Below are 27,863 nucleotides of genomic sequence, written 5' to 3' on the forward strand. Positions count from 1 at the left end.
CTAATATTCCCTTAAAATCTCATTTCTTGGGCTGGGGGTGTAGCCCAATGGTAGAGTATTTGCCTAGCAGTCTCAAGACCCTGGGTTCAATCCCCATTACTGCAAAAACAAAACCCAAAAGAGTCTCATTTATAAGACAGTCATTATGAGGAGTAAAAACTACACACTGTAAAAATGCCTCAATACATTTTCTTATGCATACCTGTTACTAAATATTAATAAATAAGAAACAATTATTTGTTTTTATTTCTTAAGGTTATCAATTGAGTGTATGAAAATATGAAGGTAAATATGTGTAGGTGTTACTAAAACCCGACTTAAGAATGCATCTTGTAAGAGTTTAGTAAGTCAAATTTTGTCATTTGCAAACAAAATGGCAATGCTACACTAATGTCACAATCTGAGAAAAAAATAAAAGCTATTTGTTTTCTCCATCTTACTTGTGCTTCCCAATTTCAGAGTAAGGGTTAGACAAATGCTGTTTGTTTTTGTCACCTGATTATCAGGATACTATAGAAATGAGAGTGAGTCTTCTGATACTAGATCATAAAAGTCACGTTAATGTTGTTCATTCTTGGGTCACTAACTCTGTAGGAAGCCAGCTGCCGTCACAAGGACACTTGAGCAGCCCTCTGGAGAAGTACACATGGCAAGGAACTAATAAGGCCTCCTGTCAACAACAGCCAGAGTGAACATACCATTCTGGAAGCAGATGTTCCAGTTGAGTCAAACCTTCAAATGACTGTAGCCTTTAGCTGACATCTTAATTATAACCTCAGAAGAAATCCAGAGCCAGAACTACCCAGCTAAGCTGGATACATTAAGGGGCCTGGAACCTGGATTCAATGCTGAAGGACTCGGGGAGTTATCATAAATTTAATCTATATAGAGATTTTAAGAAATATTTTATTTTTACATATATTTCTAATATTCTATAATGAAAAGTTTTAAAAATTCAGTCCATTTTCAATACTCATGGCTTATGATGCAAGGGCATTGGGCACAGATGGGAACAACAACTGTTAGGTGCTTGAGAACACAATGATACCACAATAGCAGAAATGTTCGATTTGGGTATTTGGCCTTGTGTATGCATCTGTGACTTCACATGTGTGTATACATATACACAGACACAGATGTGACTTACAATGTATTACATCCAGACAGACCTGTCATTAAGTTAAAAAAAAAATTAAGTCAAACCATCATAAAATGGAAACTACCTGTATAAACGTATCTATATGTAACCTAATGTTTAAATATGATATTAGATATATTATTATAAAATATATATGTAGTATATAACACTTTGCAGCAGTTTTAAAATCCTTAGAGATCCTTATGTTTCTTAGGTTAATATTAATATATGATGGCCTTTCATAAGTACCAACTGATGGTGTATGCTATTGATAGGGAAGATAAATACACGCTAAGTATGAGATGGAAATTACCCTACTGTAGAACATTTAAATAATTCATATAAAATAATCAATCTCAAGACTTACATAATAGTAATGTATGTATTACTACACAGTTTTTGCTTTCTAAATAATAAAAAGCAGCTTTTATTATTCTTTAAAACAAGAAAGATTTAAATTTAACCTTTAATTTTGAGAGGGTTAAATTTAAATCTTTCTTGTTTTAAAGATATGAAGTCTTTCTATGTTGACTAGGCTAACCCCAAATTGTGAGGATTCAAGTGACCCTCCTGCCTCAGCCTCCTGTGTAGCTGGGATTATAGGCATGCATCACCATAGCTGGCTTGATTATACTATATATTTAATTTTTCACAGTTAAGAATCATAAGAAATAAACAAATAGGTATCTTTTGGCTAAGAAAAAAGATTTAATTCAGCCTTTTCTGAAATTTCAGATCAATAGTTAGTACTAAGTTTATAACAAAGTAGTATACTTCTTAGAATAAAAACAATATTCTAAATGAAAATAAACATTTATGTTTGCTATGATAGGTGTAGCTCTAATTAGTTACACTATACCACAAGCTAATAAGTCACCAACTTGGGTTGTAGAGAAGTGAACTAAATTAATTTAGGGGGCTAGGGTTGTGGCTCCGTGGTAGAGCGCTTGCCTAGCACCTGTGAGGCACTGGTTCAATCTTTAGCACCATATATAAATAAAGGTATTGTGCTCATCCACAACTAAAAAAAAAAAAAAAAAAAACTTCTTTAAAAAATTTTTTTGATTGAATGAGTCATAATGAAACATTTCAAAATAACTGAAAAGGAGGAGTTAGGGCTTAAATATCAGATATAAACAAAATGCATTAAAATTAGTTTATCTAAAGTTAAAGTAGAGAAAAAGAATAGAAAGGAGATTTTGTTGATGAACAGAGTCCTAATAGAGGAAGAACACATGACATTATCTGTTAGAGTTCAACATCTCTCTCCAAAGATAGTAAGGAACCGTTCCAGGATTAGGTTCCCTAAATGATATAAGAGAAATTTAGGACAAACTTCATAATCTTACACAGGATACCTGTTAACATTTACTATGTACTAATACATGGAAGTTGTAACCAGAGATTTTACTAGACAAGGCCACAAATAAATACAATATGCTAAATAACAATGCTACTCAGTTAATACAGACCAACATTGTCTACAATGTTAACTCAGTTTTTTGAAATAATATTTGCTTTCTATTGAAGCTTTGTTAACATAATATTAACTAAATTATTTCAGTTATCAACTGTATCAGCTCACTAATACACAGTTTCAGTGCAAATAAAGAAGAGTACCATATTAATATTCAAAGTTAAATGTAAATACACTAAGCATGTAAGATCTGAGCACTTTATTGTAGATTAATTATGCATACATGCAATGTGATTTCTTTCTTCGTTGTCTTTTTTGTTTGTTTCTCTTTAGAGATTGACCTACGTGCACTCTACCATTGAGCTACATCCCTAGTTCTCTTTATTTTTTATTTAGAGACAGGGTTTCTCTAAGTTGCCCAGGCTGGCCTCGAACTTGTGATCCTCCTGCCTCAGGACTCCCCCTACACCACCCCACTGCCAAGTTGCTGTGATTGCAGGCTTGTGTCACCACACCTGGCCATACAATGTGTTTTCTAATGTCAATTAAAAATTTAAGTAGCACCAGGCATGGTAGCACACACCTATAATACCAGCTACTTGAGAACCTGATGCAGGAGGATCTCAAGTTTGAGGCCAACCTAAGAAACTTAATGAAACTCTGTCTCAAAAAATAAAAAATAAAAAGGGCTGGATATATGTAGCTCACTGGTAGAATGCCCCTGGATCCAATCCCTAGTACCATGATGATGGTAACAACAACAAAAAAAGTTATTATTGTTATTATTAAACATAGCAAGACTTCAATTATGAGTAATGAAAAAAGAAGTGTTGATAAAATAGATTCCCATAGCCAAAGTATAAACTGTTAAAAACCAAACCTTTATTTTATTTTTTATTCCTAGAAGGTGTTACAGGCTTTCCTGCATTAGTAAACACTATAATACACAAGAGCTACTAATTTTGAAGGGTGTCTTTGTGTACAAAGGATCATACTAAGCTTTTTAGCTTCATTTACTCACATTAATTTTAAATTCTATTTTATGTGATGAAGAAACCAAGGCCAAAATGTTCAAGAAACTTGCCATGATCATGTTCCAAGTCTTGTTCAACCCCAGATCTGACAAATTCTAAAGTCCATCCTACATATCACAATGCTGTGCTGTCCTGATGACTAAGAACCATCATTTGGAACCTCTCTCTAGAGTCAATTACATTAAGATGTTTGGGGCCATCTGGCCTTATCTAAAATGGCAGTTCCAGAAGGCTGTGTCACTCTACCCGTGATTCTTTTGCCTCCTAGCCTGCTGTCTGACACTACTTTTCTGTATGTTTACTTTTCGCAACCTTCATCATCCCATTCACAACACCAAACCCAAACTGCTTTTAACTTAATATCTATCATAACAGAAAAGAAGTTTAAAGTTACCAAGAAAAAGATCTTATCAAACTGGCGATTGTGTTTATAAAACAGTTCTTTCACACTAATATTACAGACTGTGTCACAGAAAACAAAACTACTAAAAAGAAGAGAGTTGTAATTTTTAGAGCTGCATGGTGCACTCTCAGAACCTAGCAGGGGAAAGATGGATGGAGAGGAAGAGGTGATTACAGAACTCTGGGGATTGCAAATAAAGGGTACTATCACATTAATATTCAAAATTAAATGTAAATGAACCAAGCATGTAAGATCTGTGCACTTTATTGTAGATTAACTGTGTAATTACACGCAAAGTGTTTTCTTTCTTCATCGTCTTTTTTTCCTTTTTTCTCCTAGCACTAGGGATTGACCAGGGGCACTCTACTACTGAGCTACATCCCCAGCCCTTTTTATTTAATTTTTTTTATACAATGCCTCTATTTTATGTATTTATTTTTTTAATATTTATTTTTATTTTTTTAGTTTTCAGCAGACACAACATCGTTTTTGTATGTGGTGCTGAGGATCGAACCTGGGCCGCACGCATGCCAGGCGAGCGCGCTACTGCTTGAGCCACATCCCCAGCCCTTTTAATTTTTTATTTTGAGACATAGTCTCACTAGGTTGCCCAAGTTGGCCTTGAATTTGTGATCCTTCTGCCTTAGACCCCTTACCCCACGCTGGGATTACAGGAGTGCACCATTGCATCCTGCTTCATAATCCTAAATTCATTTTGTGCTTTTTACTTTGATTCAAAAGAAAAATGTGAGTCTTCTTACTTCCTTGATTAATCAAAGAATAAGCTCTGTTTTATCCAACCACTTTTTCTCTTTTCTAATTCATTACTTGCTATCTTCATTAATTCTTGCTATCTTTATTAATTGCTTTTTTTTATCTTACGATTATTTTGTTGTTCTTTTATTAAATTCTTCAGCTGAATATTTAACTTATTTTCATTGTTTTACTAATGAAATTATTAGGAAAATTTCATTCATGACCTACATTATTTATATATTTTATGTATTTAATTTTTATTGTAATTACTTTCTAACAAGACTGCAACTATCAGTTTATAATATCTTCAGAACTTTGATGTAAGCTTTTTTTTTTTTTTTTTTTTTTGAGACAGGGTCTCTCTGAGTTAATTAGGCCTTCACTAAGTTGCTGAGGTTGGCTTTGAGTTACATGAGTTTTTTTTTTTTTAAGGAGAATATTTTTACATTTTTTCAACTCAAGAAACTGAGGTTTTTGTTTTAAGGTTTGGAAAGACTTTATGGTTTACTTTCCAACTCTTGCTTTTGCTATTAATGTAAAATTTCTTTGTAGAATATGTGGTAAATAATATACCTACTTATAAAGATTTTTTTTCAAGCAGAGAATGGTAACATGCACCTGTAATCCCAGGTACTCAGGAATGTGAGGCAGGAGTATTGCAAGTTTAAGACATGCCTAGGCAATTAGTAAGACTGTGTCTCAAAATTAAAGAAAAAAAAAGGGGGGGGTGTTATAGATCAGTGGTAGAGTGCTTCCCTAACATGTGCAAGGCCTTCTCCATCCCACCCCAACAGCATGACAGATTCTAACAGGAATAGGAGCTGCAGTGGATAAGGTGAAGGAAGATTCTCCACAAGATGAGACATACTAAGATTTAAATAATAAAAAGAAATTGTCCAAATAAATGAGTGTGAGAAAGACTATTTCAGGCAGAAAGTAGAACGTGACATATTGTAGAAACTGAAAATAAGGCTGGAGAATATTGAATGAGAAGCAATAACTAACTGAGAGGTAGGTGGGCCAGAGGTAAAACTTTATGGGTCATGTTAAAGAACCTGGACTTTATTCTAGATACAACAGGTACCCTGAAATACTTTTAAAGAGGAAAGTGACTTCCATTATATTTCTATTTTTAAAATGTTGTGTAGAGAATAAACTGAAGGATGACACATATAAAACTGGGAATGGGAGAGTAGTACACTATTAGAGTAGTCCAGATGAGAAATAATGGTTGTTTGGAGTAGGTGACAAATATTAAATGGGCTGAAGCAAATAGATCCAATGATTTTAATCAAAGTGTTACTATTTAGTCTAGCTCTTCTAAAACTCAATTGTTAAGTTATGAAGTTTACTTGTAGTTCTAAAGTTACTTTTACACACAGAACAATTTCTATATAATAAGGACATAAAGACATCTGTTCATTTACATAAATTTATTTATTCAGTAAATATTTACTAAGTATATAATTATTGACAAATAATGATCTGGGAATGGGTGCATAGCAAAAAAAAAAAAAAAAAAAAAAACAAACCCTAGCCCTACAAAGCTCACAAGTTATGAAACAAAACAAAGCTAAGCCTTCTTATATATCGGATTATGTCCTACAATAATATTCTAAATCAGTAATATAAAATTTTTTTGGTGTTATGTAGTCATTAATTCACTTAATAAATATTTACTAAATGTCATCTATGTTCCAGGCCCCATGCTACAGGTATAGAGAAATATCCCTTTATGGAAGCATACGTGTTAGTAAAATAAATAAATAAAGGTAAATGCACACACATATTAGGTAGTAGCAGAAGAAAAATAAGGCAGGAAATGAGAATCAAGTGTTACACAGAAATGCTATTTTTCTATAAGGAAACAAACAAAGACCTTCTGAAAAGATTACACTTTAGCAGAATCTTGAATGAAGTGAGGTAATAATTCATGCAGGAATCTGGATGTGAAACAGTGCAGGGAAGCAAGTCCAATCTAAAAGCCCTGAGGCAAGAGGACTGCATATTCAAGCTACACTAAGATGATAAACTGAACTGCAGTGAGAGAAAAAAATGGTAGAAATAGTTTAAAGAAGCAGTCAAGAATGAATTTTATAAGGATTTCCTATCAGACAATGGAAATAATTTGGAATTTTATTCCAGTTAGGATGGGAAATTAACTAGAATGGAAAGGTTTTGAGCAGAAGAATAATATGATCTGATGAAAGTTAAAAATTACCTGGCACCTATTTTGAGATAAGATAATCCAGAGAGATGAGTGTAACAGCAGAAACTATCACCAATTTATTGCAATAATCAGGAAAGAGATGATAGTAGTTTATATTAGGATGATAACAGTAGAGGGTTGATGAAGTATATTTTTAGATGTACAGCATACAGGATTTGCAGATGAATGAGAAATACAAGGTTAAATAAGAGGATCAAGAAACAAAAACTGGGAGAGGAATCTATGTTCCATTTTACATGTTAGATTTAACACCTAGAAGACATACAAGTGGAGTTGCCTAAATAACTGCCTAGCAGTTCCCATATGAAAAAAATGGGATTCATTTCTTGAACATATCTCATTGAAAACACTTTTTTTCAGTCACACATTAAACATACATACAAGCCAGGCACAGTGGCACACGCTACTGTAATCACAGTGGCTTGGGAGGCTGAAACAATAGGATCCCAAGTTCAAAGCCAGGCTCAGCAATGGCAAGACACTAAGTAACTCAGTGAGACCTTGACTCTAAATAAAATACAAAATAGGGCTGGAGATGTGGCTCAGTGGTTGAGTGCCCCTGAATTCAATCCCCAGTACCAAAAGAAAAAAGAAAATGAAAATAGAAACACATATACATTGAGTAACGAGATCTTCAAAATAACATTAGTTAAAATAATATAACAGATAATTTTAACACAAGAGACGTAGTTTTAATCTTCAATTTAGTGTGAAAAAATAGAAATATTCACAAGTGATTAAAATACATGCACTAAATCCTATTATGTGACAAGTCTAAATTAGATTAAGAAATTTAGGTAAATATAAAAACTTGACTAGATGTTAAGAGTGTTCAAGAAATGAGGAAAAATAATCAGTAAAGTAATAGATAGATTCAACTCATGAATGAACATAATCAAATAAATTATTTTAGCTAGCTCTCTACTATTAAATAAATCAAATTTTAACACCTTAAAATGAAATTGTGGCTTTAAATATAACTTTAATTTAAAGAAACATTTATAAAACAATGCTGAATGCTAAAATGAAAGATTTCCAAAAAGTATTTCTAAACTTGAAAAAAGTGAATAAGACACTGAAATAGGCCAAAAAAATCTGTTAGGGATATATCCCAGAAGCTGAAACTTAAAAGAATGTATGAATTGGAAGGGTGAAATGAATATTCCATACAATAGAAACCACATAAACAAATACTCAGAATTAGGAATTATTAAGACTTACAGAAATTAATCATCCATTCAAAAATATTTACTATGCACTCATTTTATTAAAGGATTTGGGAATCAAAAATGAAGACAATTCATCTGTCTTTAAAATGTCTACAAAACAGTGTGAAGGGGCTAGGGCTGTGGCTCAGTGGCAGCGCACTTGCCTGGCATGTGTGAGGCACTGGATTCAATTCTCAGCACTGCACACAAATAAATAAAGACCTATCAACAACTAAAAAATACATTAAAAAAAAAAAAACAGTGTGTGGGGCTGGGATTGTGGCTCAGCAGTAGAGCGCCCGCCTAGCACGTGGGTTCAATCCTCAGCACCACATAAAAATAAATAAATTAAATAAAGGTACTGTGTTCAACTACAACCAAAAAATAAATATTAAAAAAAAAACAGTGTGAGTATGGATTATCAAAGAAGTCATGATGTGTTAAAGAGAGTTAAATCCAGATAGCTACAGAAATACACAGGATAGGTACCCAGACAGATCCTCTAGAGAAGGCTTTCTGAAAGATGTTGACAATTAAACTGAGACATGAAATTAACAGGAATTAACTAAACTGGGAGGAAGGAATAGGTCAGGGTTGGGGTTGAGAGACAGAAAATGGGAGAAAAGGTAAAACAGGGATTAAAGCATGTGCAAAGGCTAGAAAGAACAGACCATGTGGTGTGGGGAAATGGGGTGGGTAATTTGGCCAGGGTATAACTTTTTAGGAGTGTATGGCAAGAGTGAAGACTAAAAAAATAAATAGAAACCACACCACGAAAGGATATGTAATACACTTTAAAGAGTGTGGGCTTTATCCTAAGAATGTCTCCTTGGCTGTACGAAAAGTCTCATAACACAAAAAAGGAAATTTAGGGGTTATTAATGATGGTGGAATGTGATGATCATTATTATCCAAAGTACAGGTATGAAGACACAAACTGGTGTGAATATAGTGTGTATACAACCAGAGATATGAAAAATTGTGCTTTATATGTTTAAAAGAATTGTAATACATTACACACACACACACACACACACACACACACACACACACACCTTTTAAAAAAGGAAGTTTAAAGTAGCAAGGAACCAGATTATCTAGAACAAGGGTTATAAGAAGAACTATCTTCAGAGACTAGATTAGTAATAAACATTAAGTTAAGAGAAGCAAGCATAAGAAAAAAAACAGGAAATTATGAGAAAGGTAGAAACCAAGCCACAACTAAGTTTGGGCAAATTATTGCAGCGAACAAATGTAACTTAGTGTGCTAATCTTAAGAAGATAGAAATCTCTTGATGTTTTTGTAGGTTTCAAGAGAAATCTCTTTATGTTTTTATTTGTCTTTATTTTTGTCTTTGTTTTTCAGTACTGTGATTGAACCCAGGACCTCATGCACTCTACCACTGAGTCACATCCCAGGTATTCTTGATTTTTTCAATAATGGCAAATACATTTCTTCAAAACATGGCACAAGTCAACAATGATTGAGAGGACCAAACAAACAAGACTATAAGCCAAACTGGTACCACCAGATCTTGTAGAACCTCTAAGACAGAGTGGGAAAGGAGAAGATTTAAACAGAGATGACAAGTAATCACAGCCTGACAAGGCACAGTGACCGTTTTGTTCACTTCTGAGAAAGTAACTCAAATTTAACTGATCTCAGCAAATGTTTAGTAATGAAGTAAAAACTGGAATTTTCTGAAAATTAGTGTCATGACAGTAGATAAGAAAACTAATTTGCTCTTCTACCAGTTTTTAGTTTTGCTCACTCTCAGCTACTAGCTAGCACATGCTGTCCAGCAGTCTGTCTATGCTACCTAGTGTCCTTTCTTTGGCCATATAACTGGCTGCAACTCACCAATGACCACTATAAACAACTATCAGCTGTCATTTGGCTAGGGCAATGAAATTAAATAAAATGAATGCTCACAGTGAACAGGCAAAGAATATTCTTTGATTGACTTCAACTCCAAGCCAGAAACTCTAACGTTAATTCCATACCCTACATTTTAAGATTATTACTAATGCTAAAATTGCTATCATATTGGGGATTACCAACAGACAAATGCTGCACTGACTGTGGTTGGCAATGCTTGACAACAATATTGGATATGCCTGAACAGCAGGATTCAGAAGGAATAATAGGGTAATATCTGAGATTCTGCTAGAATGGAGGTGGAGTAACAAGGAGGCAGGCTGAAAGACTGGAAACTCAGAACAGGTATAGAAATTAAGCAATAATTAAGATAACAAAACAGGTGGCCCAACAAACTTCAAAATCTAAACATTTATATATATCCAGAGTGCAACTAATCTCACAGGAGTAGCCAAGTGTGGTGGCATATTCCTGTACTCCCAATTACAGGGGAGACTGAGGAAGGAGAATCACTTGAGAGCCTAAAAGTTTGAGGCCAACCTAGATAAAATAGGGAGACCCCACCACAAAAAAAAAGAGAAAAACCTCACATTGTTTATAGAAATTCTTCACTTAAGAGACAGGGATAAACAGTATTAGAGGTTAAAAATTAATTTACTGAGAATAATACTCTTAAATGCCCCTTACCTTAAGAACGATGAAACCAATAAGCTATCAAAATGTTAAGTCATATGTGTTATACCATAGGGCTCTTTTTTACAATATACTAACTTTCAAATAATATTTACCAGGGACAAAAGTAGAGAAAAAATGGGTTGCTCTGAAAAGCATTTAGTAACTAGGGAAAGAAAACCCTATCCCCATAAAGCAAGTGTTGAATCTCATTTTTTAAAAAAGAAATCATCATGAAAGGAATCCTTCTGATTTGGAGAAATGACTTTAAACCAAGAGAGATTTGTTATCCTGCTCCATTAGTGAATAATAATATATAATAATCCTACATTCTCTAGCTAATGGAGGTTTGAGTCAAGATATTCTGATAAAAACTAGAAGCCAATATTCCAAAAGCTTATACACTTCACATAAAGAAATTAAGTAGACTAGATATCACAGACCACCTGATAGCACTTAAATGTGCTATCAAGTACAGAAACAGCACAATTTCAGATTACCAATGATCAACAGTAGAGCTGATACCCATGAACAGGTGTTCATGGATATATAAAGCATCTTTAATGAGAAGTTAATAGGCAAAAATAAAACCACATTTCTTTTTCAGACACTCTTAAATCTGTGTTGTATAATACAGAAACCAAGTGGGTACCGAGCACTTAAAACATGCCTGATCAATATCAGATGTGCTTTAGATGCAAAATACATCCCAGATTCAAAGATTTAGTATGAAATAAATATTGTAACATCTCACTAATAACTGAAAGAATAACATTTTAGATACTTTGAGCTAAACAAATATAATACTAAAGATAATTTCACCTGAAATCAGTATGAAGGTTCCTCAAAGAGTAGGCATGGAATCGCCATATGACCCAGCTATACCACTCCTTGGTACTTGCCCTAAAGAATTAAAGTCATCTTCTACAATGATACACACATATCCATGTTTACAGCAGTACAATTCACCACAGCCAAACTATGGAACCAGTCTAGGTATCCATGAACAGATGAATGGATAAAGAAAATATGGTGTTTTATTCAGTCATGAAGAAAAAAGAAATTGTTGTTTGCAGGAAAATGGATGGAACTACAGATCAAATGTTAACTGAAATCGTTAGACTTAGCTAGTGAAGGTTCCTATGTTTTCTCTCATATGCAAAAGCTAGAGAAGAAAAAGGAAGAGAGATGGGGGCAGAACTCAGAAAATCAAAGGCCATCAGCAGAGAAAAGGGACCAAGGGGTGGGAGCCAGGAAAACAGGGGCAAAGTGCTGGGAAGTGATATTGGCAAATTATATTGCATGTACAAATATGTAAAACAAATTACATCATTATGTACAATTATAATGTATGAATTAAAAAATGCAGGGAAATAAGGTAATTTCACCTGTTCCACTTTACCTTTTTAAATTACATACATGGCTCCCCCACCAAAGTTTTTGGCAGTACTGGGGATTGAACTCAGGGCCTCACACATGGTAGGCAAGCAAGCACTGTACTACCGAGCTACAACTCTAGTTGCAATTTGCATTATATTTGTATTGGACAGTGCCACTCTGACTTAGCCATGACTAATGTGAAGTCTTAAATGTATATGGCTATTTCAATACTTTTACTGAATTTACTATTGTTTGTTTCTTTAGTTAATATTAAGTTCCTCTTGAGTACATCTTGGATAAGTTGATTTTAAGGTAAAAACATCTTATCAGGCTGTCAAAAAAGAAAACGATCAAAATTTCTGGACAGAGACTTAAGCCAGCAGTGTTTTTTACAAGCACTGTTCACTATAATTTGTACAAATTTGTCCCTCCTTGACAACATTCAGATACTTAAAATTGCCTTTTGGGGAGGATCTCACATATGCTAATTCCAATCCAATTTACCATCAAAGAAAATACAACTCTCTCCCTAAGATGAAATGAAATAATAGCACCACTCTTTATGAGATACCATGACAGATTTTAAAAGGATTTCTATTATTACAAACAAACTAGTATCATCTGGAAATAGTCCATGGTCCATCTGAAAACTTGAAAAGAATGTGGTTTTAGGATATTAAGACTTTCAGAAATAAAATACAGAACATAAGCAGTTTTATAAGACAACACTGACTGAAAGAGAATACAATAACACTGAGAACAAAAATTGTACTATCATGAGATTTTAAGAGTACTAGTTTTAAAAAATGTACTGGACTTAGTAAAATGAAATTAAAATGAAGTTTTGATATTCAAAATTTCCTACAGATTAAAATATTACTCAAGTCAGAGTTCTTTTGCACAAAACAATTCAAGTTTTCATATACTGTTCTCATTCAAATTACCTTAGTCTTGGAAACCACTGGAAGTAAATGGAACCCACAGAAGATACACCAAATAGTTTAAGGAAAACGTTGGTTAAGGTGCTAGTTAATTTGAGAGTAAAGTATAAAAGCTAAAAGTAAATAAAGTATGAAAGTTATTCATTCAAGCATCCAGAAGCCCACTAACCACAAGGAATTACACTAAATTTTAGAGATAAAATGATGAACAAGCTATACACTACAGAGATTATTCTTTGGTAGTTTTGTAAAAGAACAGGAAGTGCCATCAATATTATTAATATCACTAAATATTATTGTTATTTAAATTATATATTATATATTTTGTGAATATTTTATATAATCATTTAATATTATAATATTTAATGTAATTAAATATTATTAAAATTATATTGCCATCAATATTTCAGTGGCTGTTTCTCATGCCTCAAGTCAAGGTATTTCGTCTTCTATTTGTATTTGGAGGGAAAAGGCAGTGATAAGAGATACAGGGAAGAAGAAGGAAAGAGATCTGCACATAACAACTGAATTAAATCATTTTCCTTCTCTCTTTTCCTGTAACTCTCTGAACTCCTTAAAGAGGGGATGAAACCTATTCATCTCCCTTTCCCTAGCACCTACCATTTATCTGCTGCTCATTCTCAGAACCAGGCTAGTCTATAAGCTATTGTGTCAGAGCCATTGCTTTTTTATTATTTTTTTTCAACTACAGACTAATATCGAAAACAAGGGGCTGGGACTGGGGCTCAGTGGTGGAGTGCTTGCCTAGCACGTGTGAGGCACTAGATTCTATCCTCAGCACCACACACTCAAAATAAATAAAATAAAGTTATTATTTAAAAAAATAAGAAGAATAAAACATAAGGGCCACGGTTGTAGCACAGTGGTAGAGCACTTACCTAGCACGTGTGAGGCACTAGGTTTGATCCTCAGCACCACATAAAAATAAAGTTATTGTGTCCATATATAACTAAAAATGTATTTAAAAAAAAAAAGCTATAACACATATTCTTTAAGGAAAAACACAGAGCCCACAGTTTTATTTCAACTACTATCACCAGATTCCCCTCACCTCCAAAACCCATCCGGAAGCAACCAATATCATGAGTGTGTTGTAATGACATCACACGGTGCAATTTAACTTTTCCTTACATTTTTAAGAGGGCCCCTCCATATTCACACACACAAAAAGGTAACATGGCATGGTGAACTCTAAAATCAGGCAACTGAGGTTCAGATCCGAACTCTCACTTGTGGACGGCCTCTGGGTTCAATCACCAGTACCATACAGAAAAAAATTGGAGGTGGTGAAACCTTCACGAGGGGGCCAAGTGGAAGTAATTAGGTCACCAAGGCTATCACCTCAGAAGGGATTAATGCTAGTCTCACAGTGTGAGTGTGTTCTCTCAAGAACAAGTTATTTAAGAAAAAAAAAAAGATCCTTCTTCATTCTCTGGTTGCTAATCATAAAATCTTATCTGCACATGCCCTGCCATTGTGATGTCATCCACCATGAGACCATAAGTAGAGCAGATGGGTACACTAAGTCATAGAAATTCAACCTCCAAAACTATGAGCTAAATAAAGCTCTTATCTTTATAAAGTACACAGCTTCAGGTATTTTATTACAGCAACAGAGAAAACTAGTACAGTTATTTATCTTTACATGCTTTAGTAGTTCCATATTTAAAAAGGAGATGATAATAGCACCTATTTCTCAGTTTTCATGTGGATTAAAAATATTGATGTACATAAAGTACTTAAAACAACAGTAGGCATAGAAAGTGTAATTTGTTTATTAAAATAATCATTAATGATAATGATCTAAACAGGTCTAGGCAATTCTTCACCATACAATTATTCTATATATTATTTTTAAATGTCCTTCTACTGAGAAACATTTACATTTTGTCTTCCAAATGAATACTCATATACAAATTTCCTAGAGAAAATATGCAAGTTTCAGTAGACTAATACTTTAATTAGCTGTTAATGGCAGGACACTGGGGTATACACATTTTCAACTACACAAAATCCCATTCTGAGCTTTGCAATTCTATAGATGAAAATAAACAGTTCATGTTTTCAACTACATTTCCTTATAAATGAAAGTATGCATCTTTTCAGTTCATTAGCCATTCCAATTTCCAGTTACCTTTGCTACAAAGTGCATTTATATCATTGCTCATTTTATTTCTATCTCTGTCATGTTCTTTCAATTTTTAGACCTGGATGAAAATCCACTGGCTGTTAAAGATATTGTACACAGCTGCTCCTAGTCATGCCAATTATCTTTTAGTTCTTCTTTTTTGAAAGAGTAAAATTGTTTATCCTTGATGGCTCATTCCTCTTGACTTGTTATATTTTTGCATACAATTTGTTATGGTGCTGAAAGTCAGCCCAGGGCCTCACCCACGCTAGGCAAGCACTCTACCATTGAGCCACATCCTCAGCCCTTGCATGTGACTTGAAGGAGAGATGTAGTTTTCCCTCCATATATAAAATCAATTCAACATCTACTTTTTCTTTTCATACTACTAAATGCTACTTCTGGCATTCACCAGAGACTCATTGCTGAACTTTCTGTTGTGTTACATTTATCTGATTTTTCCTGTATAAACACTACATTATTTCAAATCCCAGTTTTTAAAAAAAATTAGGATATAACTTACATATAGTAAAATACAAAAATACTAAACATACAGCTTGATTTTTAAGCACAAATAGCACTATGTGTTTCACCCCAAACCAAGTACTAACATTTCTCACACTCCAGAAGGCTCTCTCATGACCCTTTCTAATCAGTACCATACTTCCAAGATAACCATGCTTCCTCTCTTTTCAACATAGATTAGTCCTGTTTTTGAACTTCTTGCAAATAAATCACCAATATGTAATATTTTGTCTCAATTCTTCCACACAAAATTAAGTTTAGAAGAAAATTATGTTGTTGGGCTGGGGATGTGGCTCAAGCGGTAGCGTGCTCGCCTCGCATGCGTGCGGCCCAGGTTCGATCCTCAGCACCACATACCAACAAAGATGTTGTGTCCGCCAAGAACTAAAAAAAAATAAATATTAAAAATTATCTCTCTCTCTCTCTCTCTCTCTCTCTCTCTCCTCTCTCACTCTCTTTAAAAAAAAAAGAAAAGAAAATTATGTTGTATGTAGTAGTATTCTTTTTTATTGCTATGCAGTATGTAATAGCCCATTCTAAATACCATAATTTTACAATCAGTCTTAATATCAAACACAAGTTACTTCTCATTCTTTTTCTTCTTCCAGAACTACCTTATTTATTTATTTGTTCATGAGGGTCTGAATCCAGGGGCACTTTACCACTGAGCTATATCCTCAACTCTTTTTATGTCTTATTTTGAGACAGGGTTGTTAAATTGCTGAGGCTGACCTCAAACTTGTAATCCTCCTGCCTCAGCCTCCCAAGTAGCTGGGATTACAGTCCTGCACATTGCCTGGCTCTGCACTATTCTTATGCCCTTACTTTTGCACATGAAGGTCATTTTCCACAACTAATCCCATCAGGATTATTATTTAAAACTACATATAATAGAAGTAACTTTGGTAATATTTTCTATTAAATAAATTTTAAACCAAAAAAATAAATAAATAAATAAATAAATTTTAAACAAACTTCCCATCCACAAACAGCATATTCTGTCTTTTATTCAAACCAGATTTTATGTACTTCAATAAAATTTGGGGTATTTCATATAATTCCCTATAAAGAATATCTTTTTTATTTTCTAAAAAATAAAAAAGATATTCTTTATAGGCTGCTGCCAATATGAATGTTAACCCTGTATACAGGAACACTGAATTATCTTATTATTACAGTGTGTTCCTTTCTCTTACATTTTCTAGGGAAATGTTCTAACTTCTCTTCCTTTCCAATCTTTTTTGGATTTTATTGTTTGTATTTTTTATTTTTGCTCATCTTACTGACACACTGACAGAGATATATTTGTCTTCCTCTTGACATTAACAAGAATGTGTATAAGGTTTCACTATAGAGCACGATGGTTACTGTTTGAGAAAGTTTAAAAGGCAAATTTTACTGGAAGAAAAAAGTTCACTTGTCTTTTAGGGTTTAAGAAGGTGATCTGTTGCTGGGTGCAGTGGCACACAAGTGCAATCCTAGCAATTCTGGAGACTTAGGCAGGAAGACTACAAGTTCGAGACTAGCCTCCACAATTTAGTGAGATCCTCAGAAATTTATCGAAGGTTTGTCTCAAGATTTAAAAAATAAAAAGGGGTTGGAGATGTAACCCAGTGGTAAAGTGCCCCTGGGCTCAATCTCCAGTGTCAAAAATACATAAATAATTTATCTATTTTTTAACATGAATGGATACACAGTTTCTATCATATACTTTTATGAAATCCATCTAGATTTTTCCCAGTGTTACAAATTATATAAACACAATTTTAAATACTGAACCATCCTTATGTTCTTAACCCATTTAAATTTTTCATGTCTGTGTCCATAAATAAGATTGACTGCAAAATATTTTCCCTTGTATATCCTTTCCAGTCTATGTTTCAAGGTTAAATTTTTCTTATTAACAATTGGGCTGGGTGATCCATACTGGGGTAGGGAGGGGGAGAATGGGTGGAATAGACAAACTGTAGATAGGGCAGAGGGGTGGGAGGGAAAGGGAGTGAGCAGGGGGTTAGCAATGATGGTGGAATGTGATGGACATCATTATCCAAAGTAATGTATGAAGACATGAATTGGTGTGAATATACTTTATATACAACAAGAGATATGAAACATTGTGCTCTGTATGTGTAATATGAATTGCAATGCATTCTGCTGTCATTTATTTTAAAAGTCAATAAAATAAATAAAGTCAAGTTGGGGCTGGGCACAACGGAACATGCCTATAATCCCAGCAGCTCAGGAGGCTGAGACAGGGGGATCATGAGTTCAAAGTTGGCCTAAGGAACAGCAAGGCACTAAGCAACTCAGTGAGACCCTGTTTCTAAATAAAATACAAAACAGAGCTTGGGATGTGGCTCAGTGGTTGTGTGCCCCCGAGTTCAATCCCTGGTACCCAAAACAAAACAACAACAAAAAAAAGAGTCAAGGTAGGGCTGGGGTTGTGGCTCAGTGCTAGAGCACATGTTAGGCACTGGGTTTGATCTTCAGCACCACATAAAAATGAATAAATAAAATAAAGGTATTGGGGGGGGCGGGGACTCAAGGTGGCACACACCTGTAATCCCAGCAGCTCAGCAGAATGATGCAGGAGGATCTCAAATGCAAAACTTCCAACAACTCAGTAAGGCCCTAAGTAACTTAACAAGACTCTGTCTCAAAAAATAAAAACGGCTGGGCACGTGGTGCAGTAGTTAAGGACCTCTGAGTTTAATTTCTGGTACCGAAAAAAAAGTCAAGGTTGCTTTCCCTCTTTTAGTTCTCTAGTCAATTTGTATAGAATTGGGGTGTGTTCCCCAAAGCACATCTGTAATCATGATTACAAATATGACTACTAATACTATTTCTTTGGATTCTACTTCACACAAACTAGGATGTCAATAGTCAAAAAGATAGATAATGGCCAGGCACAGTGGCACACACCTTAGTTCCAGCTGCTTAGGAGGCTGAGGCAGGAGGACTGCAAGTTAAAAGCCAGCCTCATCAACTCAGTGAAGCCCTAAGCAACTTAGCAACACTTTATCTCAAGAGAAAAAAAAAAAGAAAACAGAAAAAGTGCTGGGAATGTGATTCAGTGGCTAAGTGCCCCTGGGTTCAATGTTTGGTACTAAAAAAAAAAAAAAAAAAAAAAAAAAAAAAAAAAAAAAAAAGATAATACAAAGTTTTGGTGAAGGTATGGAAAAACCAGAACCCTTATACATTATTGGTAGGAAAGTAAAATGATGCAGTTACTCTGGAAAACAATCTGACAATTCCACAAAAGGTTAAAGAGTTGCCATAGGAGCCAGCAAATCCACTCCTAGGTATATACTCAAAGGAAATTAAAACATATATCTACACAAAAACTTGTACCTACAAGTTGAGGATATGGCTCAATGATAGAGTGCTTCTCTGTGTTTGATCCCTAGCATCATCCAAAAACAAACAAACAAACTTATACTATGTTCCTAATAGGACTATTCACAATAGCCAAAAGTGAAAAACAATCCAAATGGATAAACAAAATGTGTTATTATCTGTACACAATATAATAATATTATTTGTCTTTAAAAGAGAATGAAATGCACTAATATGTGCTGCAAAATGGATGAATCTTATATACATTATGCTAGGTGAAAGAAACCAATCACAAAAGGCCCAAGATTGTATGATTCAATTTTAAGAACTGTCCAGATAAGATGAATTTATAGAAGCAGAAAGTAGATTAGTAGATGCTTAAGAATAGAAGGTTTAGGGAGATGAAGAATTTCTAAAACTGAATGGTAATCATGGCACAAGTTTGTAAAAAAGAAAGAAGGAAAGAAAGTCAGCCAGTCAGAAATGTGATGCTTGCCGGTAATCTCATAAATTCAATGCCAGCCTGGGCAACTTACTGAGACCCTGTCTCAAGATTAAAAAAAAAAAAGTAAAAAACAGAACCCACTGAATTGTACTTTCTTTTTTATTTTTTGTAGTACTGAGGATGGAATCTCAGGTTGCTTTGGCAGTGAGCTATATCCCAGGTTTTTTTGTTTGTTTGTTTTTATGATCCTCCTGTCTCAGGCTCCTGAATTGCTGGGATTACAGGCATATGCTATCATACCTGGCTGACTGGGAAAATTGTAAGGTATATGAATTGTATTTATTTATTTACTTACTTAGTGGCATGAAGATCAAACCTAGAACCTTGCATGTGACAGGCAAGCACTATAGCACTGAGTTATACCCCCAGCCCTATTATTAAAAACAAACAAACAAACAAACAAAAAACTATTCTTAACTTGAGGAGGTTTACTACAACTTCAGTTGCCTAAATGGTGCCAGGCACAGTGGTGCATGCCTGTAATCTCAGCAACTCAGAAGGCCGAGGCAGGACGATCGCTAGTTCAAAGCCAGCCTCAGCAATTTAGGGAGGCCCTAAAGCAACTTAGCAAAACCCTGCCTCAAAATAAATGAAAAAAGGCTGGGGATGTGGCTCAGTGGTTAAGGACTGTTGGATTCAATCCCAGTACAAAAAAAAAAAATTTTTTTATACTCATTTTAAAATTTATATGCATGGGGCTGAGGATGTGGCTCAAGTGGTAGCGCTCTTGCCTGGCATGCATGCAGCCCGGGTTCGATCCTCAGCACCACATACAAAGATGTTGTGTCCGCCGAAAATTAAAAAATAAATATTAAAAAAATTCTCTCTCTCTCTTTAAAAAAAAATAAATAAAAATAAAATTTATATGCATATAAATTTAATGGTATTTCTTATTTTTAAAATCATTATTATATTTGTAGTAATACTTTTTAAATTTTACTTATTATTATAGCTTTTCTTGATGAACAGTTCCAGAATCAACTGAAAAGAACTAGATCTGATTTGCTTTAATCATAATACTGCTTTTATGTCTAATAATTTTCTACTTCACCAAAATCTATTTTTAGTTCCTTTCTTCCTTCTTTCTTTGGTTTTACTGTGCTCTTTTTTAGTGTTTTTGGTGTTTTTTTTCAGTTGAATATTTATTTTCAAAATAGTATCAATCTTTTAATATAATCAAAGCAATATATTCTTCTAACATCCCTCAAATTTTGATACAATGCTTTTGTTGTAACTCTATTCTAATTATTTTATAATTAATTTCCTTTTGTTGTTGTTATTGTTATTTTAGGAGACAATGTCTAGCTCTAGCAATCCTCCTGTCTTAGCCTCCCAAGTAACTAAGACTGCATGAGTGTTCCAACATGCCCAGCTTTACATTTTTTAATTCTTGAAAATTCTTAATCATTTTTTTCTTTAATATTGCTTCTCCACTATTGTATTCTCTCTTCTAAAACTCCACTTAGACACATGTTGGAGCTTCTCAACCTGTCCTCTAACATATCTTAGTTTTTCTTTCTTGTTTTTCATCTCTTATATCCTGTGCTGTTCTGGAAGAATTCTAACTTCCATTTTCAAACTATTAACTTCTCCCTTTAGCTGTGTCTATTTTCTCATTTATGGAGTTATTTTAAAATCATATTCTTTATTTTCTTTTTTTTAAGAGAGAGAGAGAGAGAGAGAGAGAGAGAGAGAGAGAGAGAATTTTTAATATTTATTTTTTAGTTCTCGGCGGACACAACATCTTTGTTGGTATGTGGTGCTGAGGATCGAACCCGGGCCGCACGCATGCCAGGCGAGCACGCTACCGCTTGAGCCACATCCCCAGCCCCCCATATTCTTTATTTTCAAGATTTCAATTCTTTACATATCAACTTATAATTACCATTTTTAAAATAATTGTTCTTATTTAAATATAATTCAATATGCCCTCAATTTAAAAAGGTAATAATATTTTCTAGTACTGAGGATTGAATCTAGGGGCCTTGCATCACTGAACTCCATATACAATCCTCTTTACTTTTCATTTTAAACAGGTTGCCCTTAAACTTGGCCCTCCTACCTTAGTCCCCTGTATAGCTGAGATTACAGGCATGTGCCAAGCAGCCTGGCTAAAATAGACATATTTTAAGTTAAGAAACTTTTAGGCAAAAGTTTCCATTTAAAATTTATCCATTATGAAGCTCATTTTTAATGATAAAAGGGAAAAAAAACTTCTTATAGTTCTCTTGGCTGTTATTCTGCCAAATGTCATCCCACTATGCCTACTTGGATCGAGGCATGGAAAGAATAGGTTCTATTATTTCCATTTAGAATTAGAGGAGCTGAAGCACAATAAGGTTCTCTTTAAGGTACTTTCTCCTCAACTTTTTTTTTTTTTAATATCAAAGTCACAGAAATGTTCACAGTAAAATGAATACCTTATACCCTTCACCAGGGTTCAAATTTGTTAATATTTACCACATTGGCTTTATCTTTCCTTTTATCTCTAAATACACATATACACACCAAATCCAAATATTCATATACCTTTTTTCTGAACCCATTCCTGAACCCATTAAGATACACCACATTCAAATATTTTAGTATTTATCTTCAAAGAATAAGGACACTGTCAGTACAACCATTATGTTATTAAAATACCATACAAACTATGAGCTTTAATAGAATATTACACAGATTTGCAATAGTAGATTCAAAGCTAGTATTTAAGTCATTTGACTAAATGTTTTTTATCTAGGTTTGCCTAATGATTGGACCTTAACTGATTCTCTGGTGATTATTTCCATGAGACAATCCACCAAAGAACATTTTCTTCCCTCCATGACCTTCAAAATAAATTTCATTTACTCCTTCACTTGACAGGTGTTCTTAAAAAACAAACATTTCTGCAAATCAAGCAATAATCTTCTAGGATATTAAACCTCAAATATCAAGTATTCTGAATTTCCAGATTGTTTTCACTACTTTTTAATTTTATTTTATTCAATTTATTTATTTAGGTATAGGAATTGAACCCAGGGCACTTTACCACTAAGCTTACATTACATCCGCAGCCCTCTTTATGTTTTGAGATAGGCCCTCACTAATTTTGCTGAAGGTGTCACTAAACTGCCCAGGCTGGCCTTCATCTTGTGATCTCCCTGCCTCAGTCTCCTAAGAAGCTGGGATTACAGATGGGTACCACCACACCCACCTTCTAGGCTGTCTTCTTACACTGTGTAGCAGCTTAAAGTGAAGCCAGTATAATTAACACTCTCAAAACTAGATATTCCTTTTTATATGCCACAGAAATCCAACCAATGAGAATTTCACTATACAAGCTTTTCAAGGGAAAAATATGTTTTTCAAAAAATATAGTATACATAGATTCTTTTCCCTTGTCAATCCTGTTTCATACATGAAAAACTAAGTATATTCATCAATCTACATGGAAAACTAATTTTTCAATGAGTATTATTTCATCTTAATCACTGATGTTAGGAAATGAAGAAAATTAAAAATTATAAAACCCTTTCAAGGAACACACAAAATAGCAATATAACCTAACGTTAATAGTTAAGAGATAAACTGTGTCATACAGATAACTATAACCAAAGACATGTTTAAGATCAAGCTACAATCAAATACTAACAAGATTATTTACAATACTAACAAGATCATTTACTATATGCTGCTAGGAACTGTACTAGGAACATTCCATAGATTAACATAATGTCACAGAAACCCTTCTTTTTCACTGGGAAAACAAAGCTAGCGAAAAACAATTGATATAGGAGTAAGGGCATGCTTTAACTTTAAAAGTACAGAAAAGAAGAATGGGGAGAAGGTCATTTCAAGAAAATGGGAAAGCACCAATCAAACCATAAATATGACAACTATCCCAAGTAATAGCAAAACATGAGTTTCAAGTTGAAGAAATGGCTAAGTAGAATGGAACTGAATTATGAGAGGCCTCAGTTACTATAAATAAAAGTTTATTAAACAGCTGGAGCAGGACACCCTACACGCTTTATGTACTAAAAATGCTTTTAGAAGAATTATTTGATACTACTACTAAATGAGAAAGAAACCAAAAGAAAAGAATTAGCTAATGCTAACATTTACATACCAACTCAAAAAACTGTCACCTGAAGAATCACAGAACTCAAACTGAACCAATTCTACTACACTTCAAATCAATAAGCACTTTTATCAGGAACAAGGAAGTGGTAGATATACTTGAAAAACAATTTGTATCTTCAATGAAGTTTAAAGGTATACTGAAAATTATGTCATTAAAACTGCTAGTCAGGGGCTGGGGATGTGGCTCAAGCGGTAGCGCGCTCGCCTGGCATGCATGCGGCCCGGGTTCGATCCTCAGCACCACATACAAACAAAGATGTTGTGTCCGCTGAAAACTAAAAAATAAAATAAATATTAAAAAAAAAAAACTGCTAGTCAGCCAGATGTGGAAGCACATGCCTGTAATCTCAGCTACTTGAGAGGCTCAGGGAGAAGGATCTTAAATTCAAGGCCAGTCTCAGCAACTTAGTGAGAACCTGTCTCAAAATGAAATTTTTAAAAGAACTGAGTGTATAACTCAGAGGTAGAATCCCATTGGGTTCAATTCCCCAGTACCACTAAAAAGAAAAAAAAACACCAACAACAACAAAATCCCTGCTAGTTAGTAGTTAGACTTGGGATGCAGTTCAGTGGCAGAATGTGTGCTCAGCATGCACAAAACCTGGGTTCAATATGCAACACTGAAAAGAGAAGGCATGCCCATCAATTAACATAAAACTACTTTTACTGTTCAGTACTACTGTACAAAAATAATTTGACTAAATTTGGTATGTGCATTAAATTTATAATACCAGTATTTACTTTAATAAAAGCAACATGATAAATAAATAAACTTATACAAGACTTTAATAGGGGCTGGGGATGTACCTCAGTGTTAGAGTATTTGCCTAGCATGCACAAGGCCCTGGGTTTGATACCCAGCACTGAAAAAAAAAAGAATATCTCTATACTGCTTTAGAACTACACTATTCACCAAAGCTAATGAACATACATTTTTTAGAAACAATTACTATGTAAATAATACCCATCATACTTTTTATTCATATGTCCATTAATAGTTCAGTATATACTCCATACAATAGTTTTCAAAATCCACATTAGACATAAAAAAAACCCTATCTCAAACAAGTTCCTTTCTATTAAACAAATTCCTCCTAAAGAGAAGAAATTTGAGAAGAAAAATTTCTCAAGTTTGTAAAAACTAGATTACTTACCAGTAACTTGAGTTATCCTATTGGGTCTTTTCCCTCACAGATCCACCTCTCCTGCCCTTCTGTCCAGCATGAGAATCTTCCTGATGGGCATCCACTGGAACTGAGGGGGCATGCAGTACAGACGTATATGTAAGAAAGTTGGGGGTAGGGGATTTGGAAGATGCTAGATACATGCGTCAGTGCACTTGCTTACCTTCCTGAAATTGGAAATTTCAACGGTTCCTTGGTCCTCGAAGCATTCACAATAACTTCAAAGAATGTGGATCTGTGGAGATTACCCAATAGGAGAACTCCAGTTACTGGTAAGTGATCCAGGTTTTTCTTCTCTATCAGAATAAGAAGATTATTTAATTTTATTTGAGATTATTAATACATATAGAACTACAGGAGAAAAAGATAAAAATTCATTGGGTTATTATATATGAACACACAAAAGTGAATATAGAAACAATTTGTGAACAAGAGCATCAACAGAAACTTCTAGCATTATCAGAAACACAAAGCAAAGATTTGCAGTTTCATTTTTGAATGTTCACTGTAAAGACAGTTATGTTTTAACATACAAAAATATTAGCTATCAAACTATTCCATTTCACTGAAATACCACCATTATTTTTTAATATTAATATAAGAATAATCCTCCTCCTCCTCCTCCTGATCAAAATCTACCATTTTTTAGCTCTTGTTATTAACATTTACTTAATTGTTATATAAAGCTACCAAAATGAACAATCTTTTTAGACTACAGATTAAAAGTATTGTACAATTCCCATTTATCACTAAGTTTTTAACCATCTGTCACCTATCAAGAAACTAACCATTAAAGCATATAAAATTATTTATCAGTATGTCAGCTGCTGATAAATAACCATTGAGCCACATCTCTGGCCCTTGTTTTTTCTTTATTTTGAGACAGGGTCTTACTAATAAAGACAGGGTCTTACTAAGTTTCTAGGACCTCACTAAGTTGCTGAGGCTGGCCTTGAACTGGAGATCCTCCTGCCTCAGCCTCCCAAACTGCTAGAATTACAAGCATGTGCCACCGCACTCCACTAAAGAAAAATATCCTAAAGGAAAAAAAAAAACCTTCCTCAACAGAATTTTATTTTCTCTTCAAACTTACATGAAGATATGCTATTGCCTTTAACTCAGTGTATATTAATCATGTTACTTTAATGATGTCATTGCCACAGTAGGTAATAGATGCAGATACATGTTTTAATAATCCTTTATCATTATCCAGCTAGACAGTTATCCCCTATCTTTGAGAAACTTGTAGTTTCATGATTCTTCTTTCTATGGAAACAAATTAAAGAAAATGTCTAGCTTTTCCTTTAAGAGTAATGGAACAAAATAGGAGCTGGGTTGTGGCTCAGTGGTAGAGTGCTTGCTTAGCATGTGTGAGGCACTGGATTCGATTCTCAGCACCACATACAAATAAATAAACAAAATAAAGGCCTATCAACATCTACAAAAATTTTAAAAAGAGTAAGGGGATAAAATGGTCTATAAAGTCATCATTCTTCAAAACATAATTCTAAGGAAATTTTTATATTTTAATCTTGTTATGAGGTAATATTTGTTCTTAAAAAAGGTTTGCACACACTTGTCAAGATTATTGTTACAGGGCTGGGGATGTGGCTCAAGTGGTAGCGTGCTCGCCTGGCATGCGTGCGGCCTGGGTTCGATCCTCAGCACCACATACAAACAAAGATGTTGTGCCCGCCAAAAACTAAAAAAAAAGATTAAAAAATTCTCTCTCTCTCTCTCTCTCACTCTCTCTTAAAAAAAAAAAAGAACAGTGTACTTATAAAAAAAAAGATTATTGTTACATTCCTATTTAATTTAAGATACAAACATCTCTGGGTAAAAGTATATTCATATTTCTATAAATCTGGGTTGAAGAGTATTATAATAAAAACCCATTAGTTTTTAAATGATTCATTCATTCCAAAAGGGGTACTACACTGCTATGCTTTGGATGTGGTCTGAGTATATATGAACCAAGGGTTCATGTGCTGGAAGGTTGGTCCTTAGTATGGAGATGTTGAAAAGTAATGGGACATTTAAGGGATGGAGCCAAGTGGAAAGGAGTTAGATCATGGGGGAGGTGCCCTCTGAGGGGATTAACTGCAAGAGCAAGTTGTTATAAAAAGAGCAAAAACAATCAACAACGTGAAGATAGAACCTACAAAATGGGAGAAAATCTTTACCACATGCACCTCAGATGGAGTACTTATCTTCAGAACATATAAAGAACTCAAAAAACTTAACACCAAAAAAAAAAAAACCCCAATCAATAAATGGGCTAAAGAACTAAACAGACACTTCACAGAATAAATACAATCGATAAACAAATATATGAAAAGATGTTCATTATCTCTAGCAATTAGAGAAAGGCAAATCAAGAGATTTCATCTCATTCTAGTCAGAATGGTGATTATCAAGAATACAAGCAATAATAAGTGTTGGCAAGGATGTGTGGGAAAAGGTACACTCAAACACTGCTGGTAGGACTGCAAATTGGTACAGCCACTATGGAAAGCAGTATGGAGATTACTCAGAAACCTTGGAATGGAACCACCATTTGACCCAGCTATCCCACTCTTCAGTTTATACCCAAAGACTTTAAACTCAGCATACCACAGTGACAAAGCCACATCACTGTTTATACAGCAGCTCAATTCACGAGAGCTAAACTACTGAGCCAATTTAGGTGTCTTTCAACAGATGAATGGATAAAGAAAATGTGGTATATATACACAATGGAATATTACTCAGCCTTAAAGAAGAATGAAATTATGGCATTTGCAGGTAAATTGATGGAGCTGGAGAATATCATACTAAGAGAAATAAGTCAATCCCAAAAAAGCTAAGACCAAATGTTTTCTCTGATAAGCAGATACTCATCCATAATGGGGGGGGCGGTAGGGAAGAATGACGGAACTTTGGATTGTGCAGAAGGGAGTGAGGGGAGGGGCTGTGGGGATGGGAAAGATGGTAGAATGAGA

At 34.3% G+C, this 27,863-nt stretch overlaps 1 protein-coding gene across 4 annotated transcripts in view; it reads right to left on the reverse strand.

The window, feature by feature from the left end:
• Nucleotides 1-27,863, reverse strand: part of YAF2 (YY1 associated factor 2) — a 74,742-nt gene that overhangs the window by 23,172 nt on the left and 23,707 nt on the right. For 2 of the 4 annotated variants that reach the window (XM_081311694.1, XM_081311697.1), the window contains one exon: nucleotides 25,046-25,117. The exons of 1 other annotated variant lie outside the window; for it this stretch is intronic. In XM_081311694.1, the coding sequence (XP_081167820.1) occupies nucleotides 25,046-25,117 (72 nt within the window). Of the gene's footprint in view, nucleotides 1-25,045; nucleotides 25,179-27,863 lie in introns of all 4 variants that reach the window. One more of the 4 variants, XM_081311695.1, reaches the window with a different exon arrangement.

Source organism: Spermophilus citellus (genome assembly GCF_964194105.1).
Source record: "Spermophilus citellus genome assembly, chromosome: 10".
Lineage (NCBI taxonomy): Eukaryota > Metazoa > Chordata > Mammalia > Rodentia > Sciuridae > Spermophilus > Spermophilus citellus.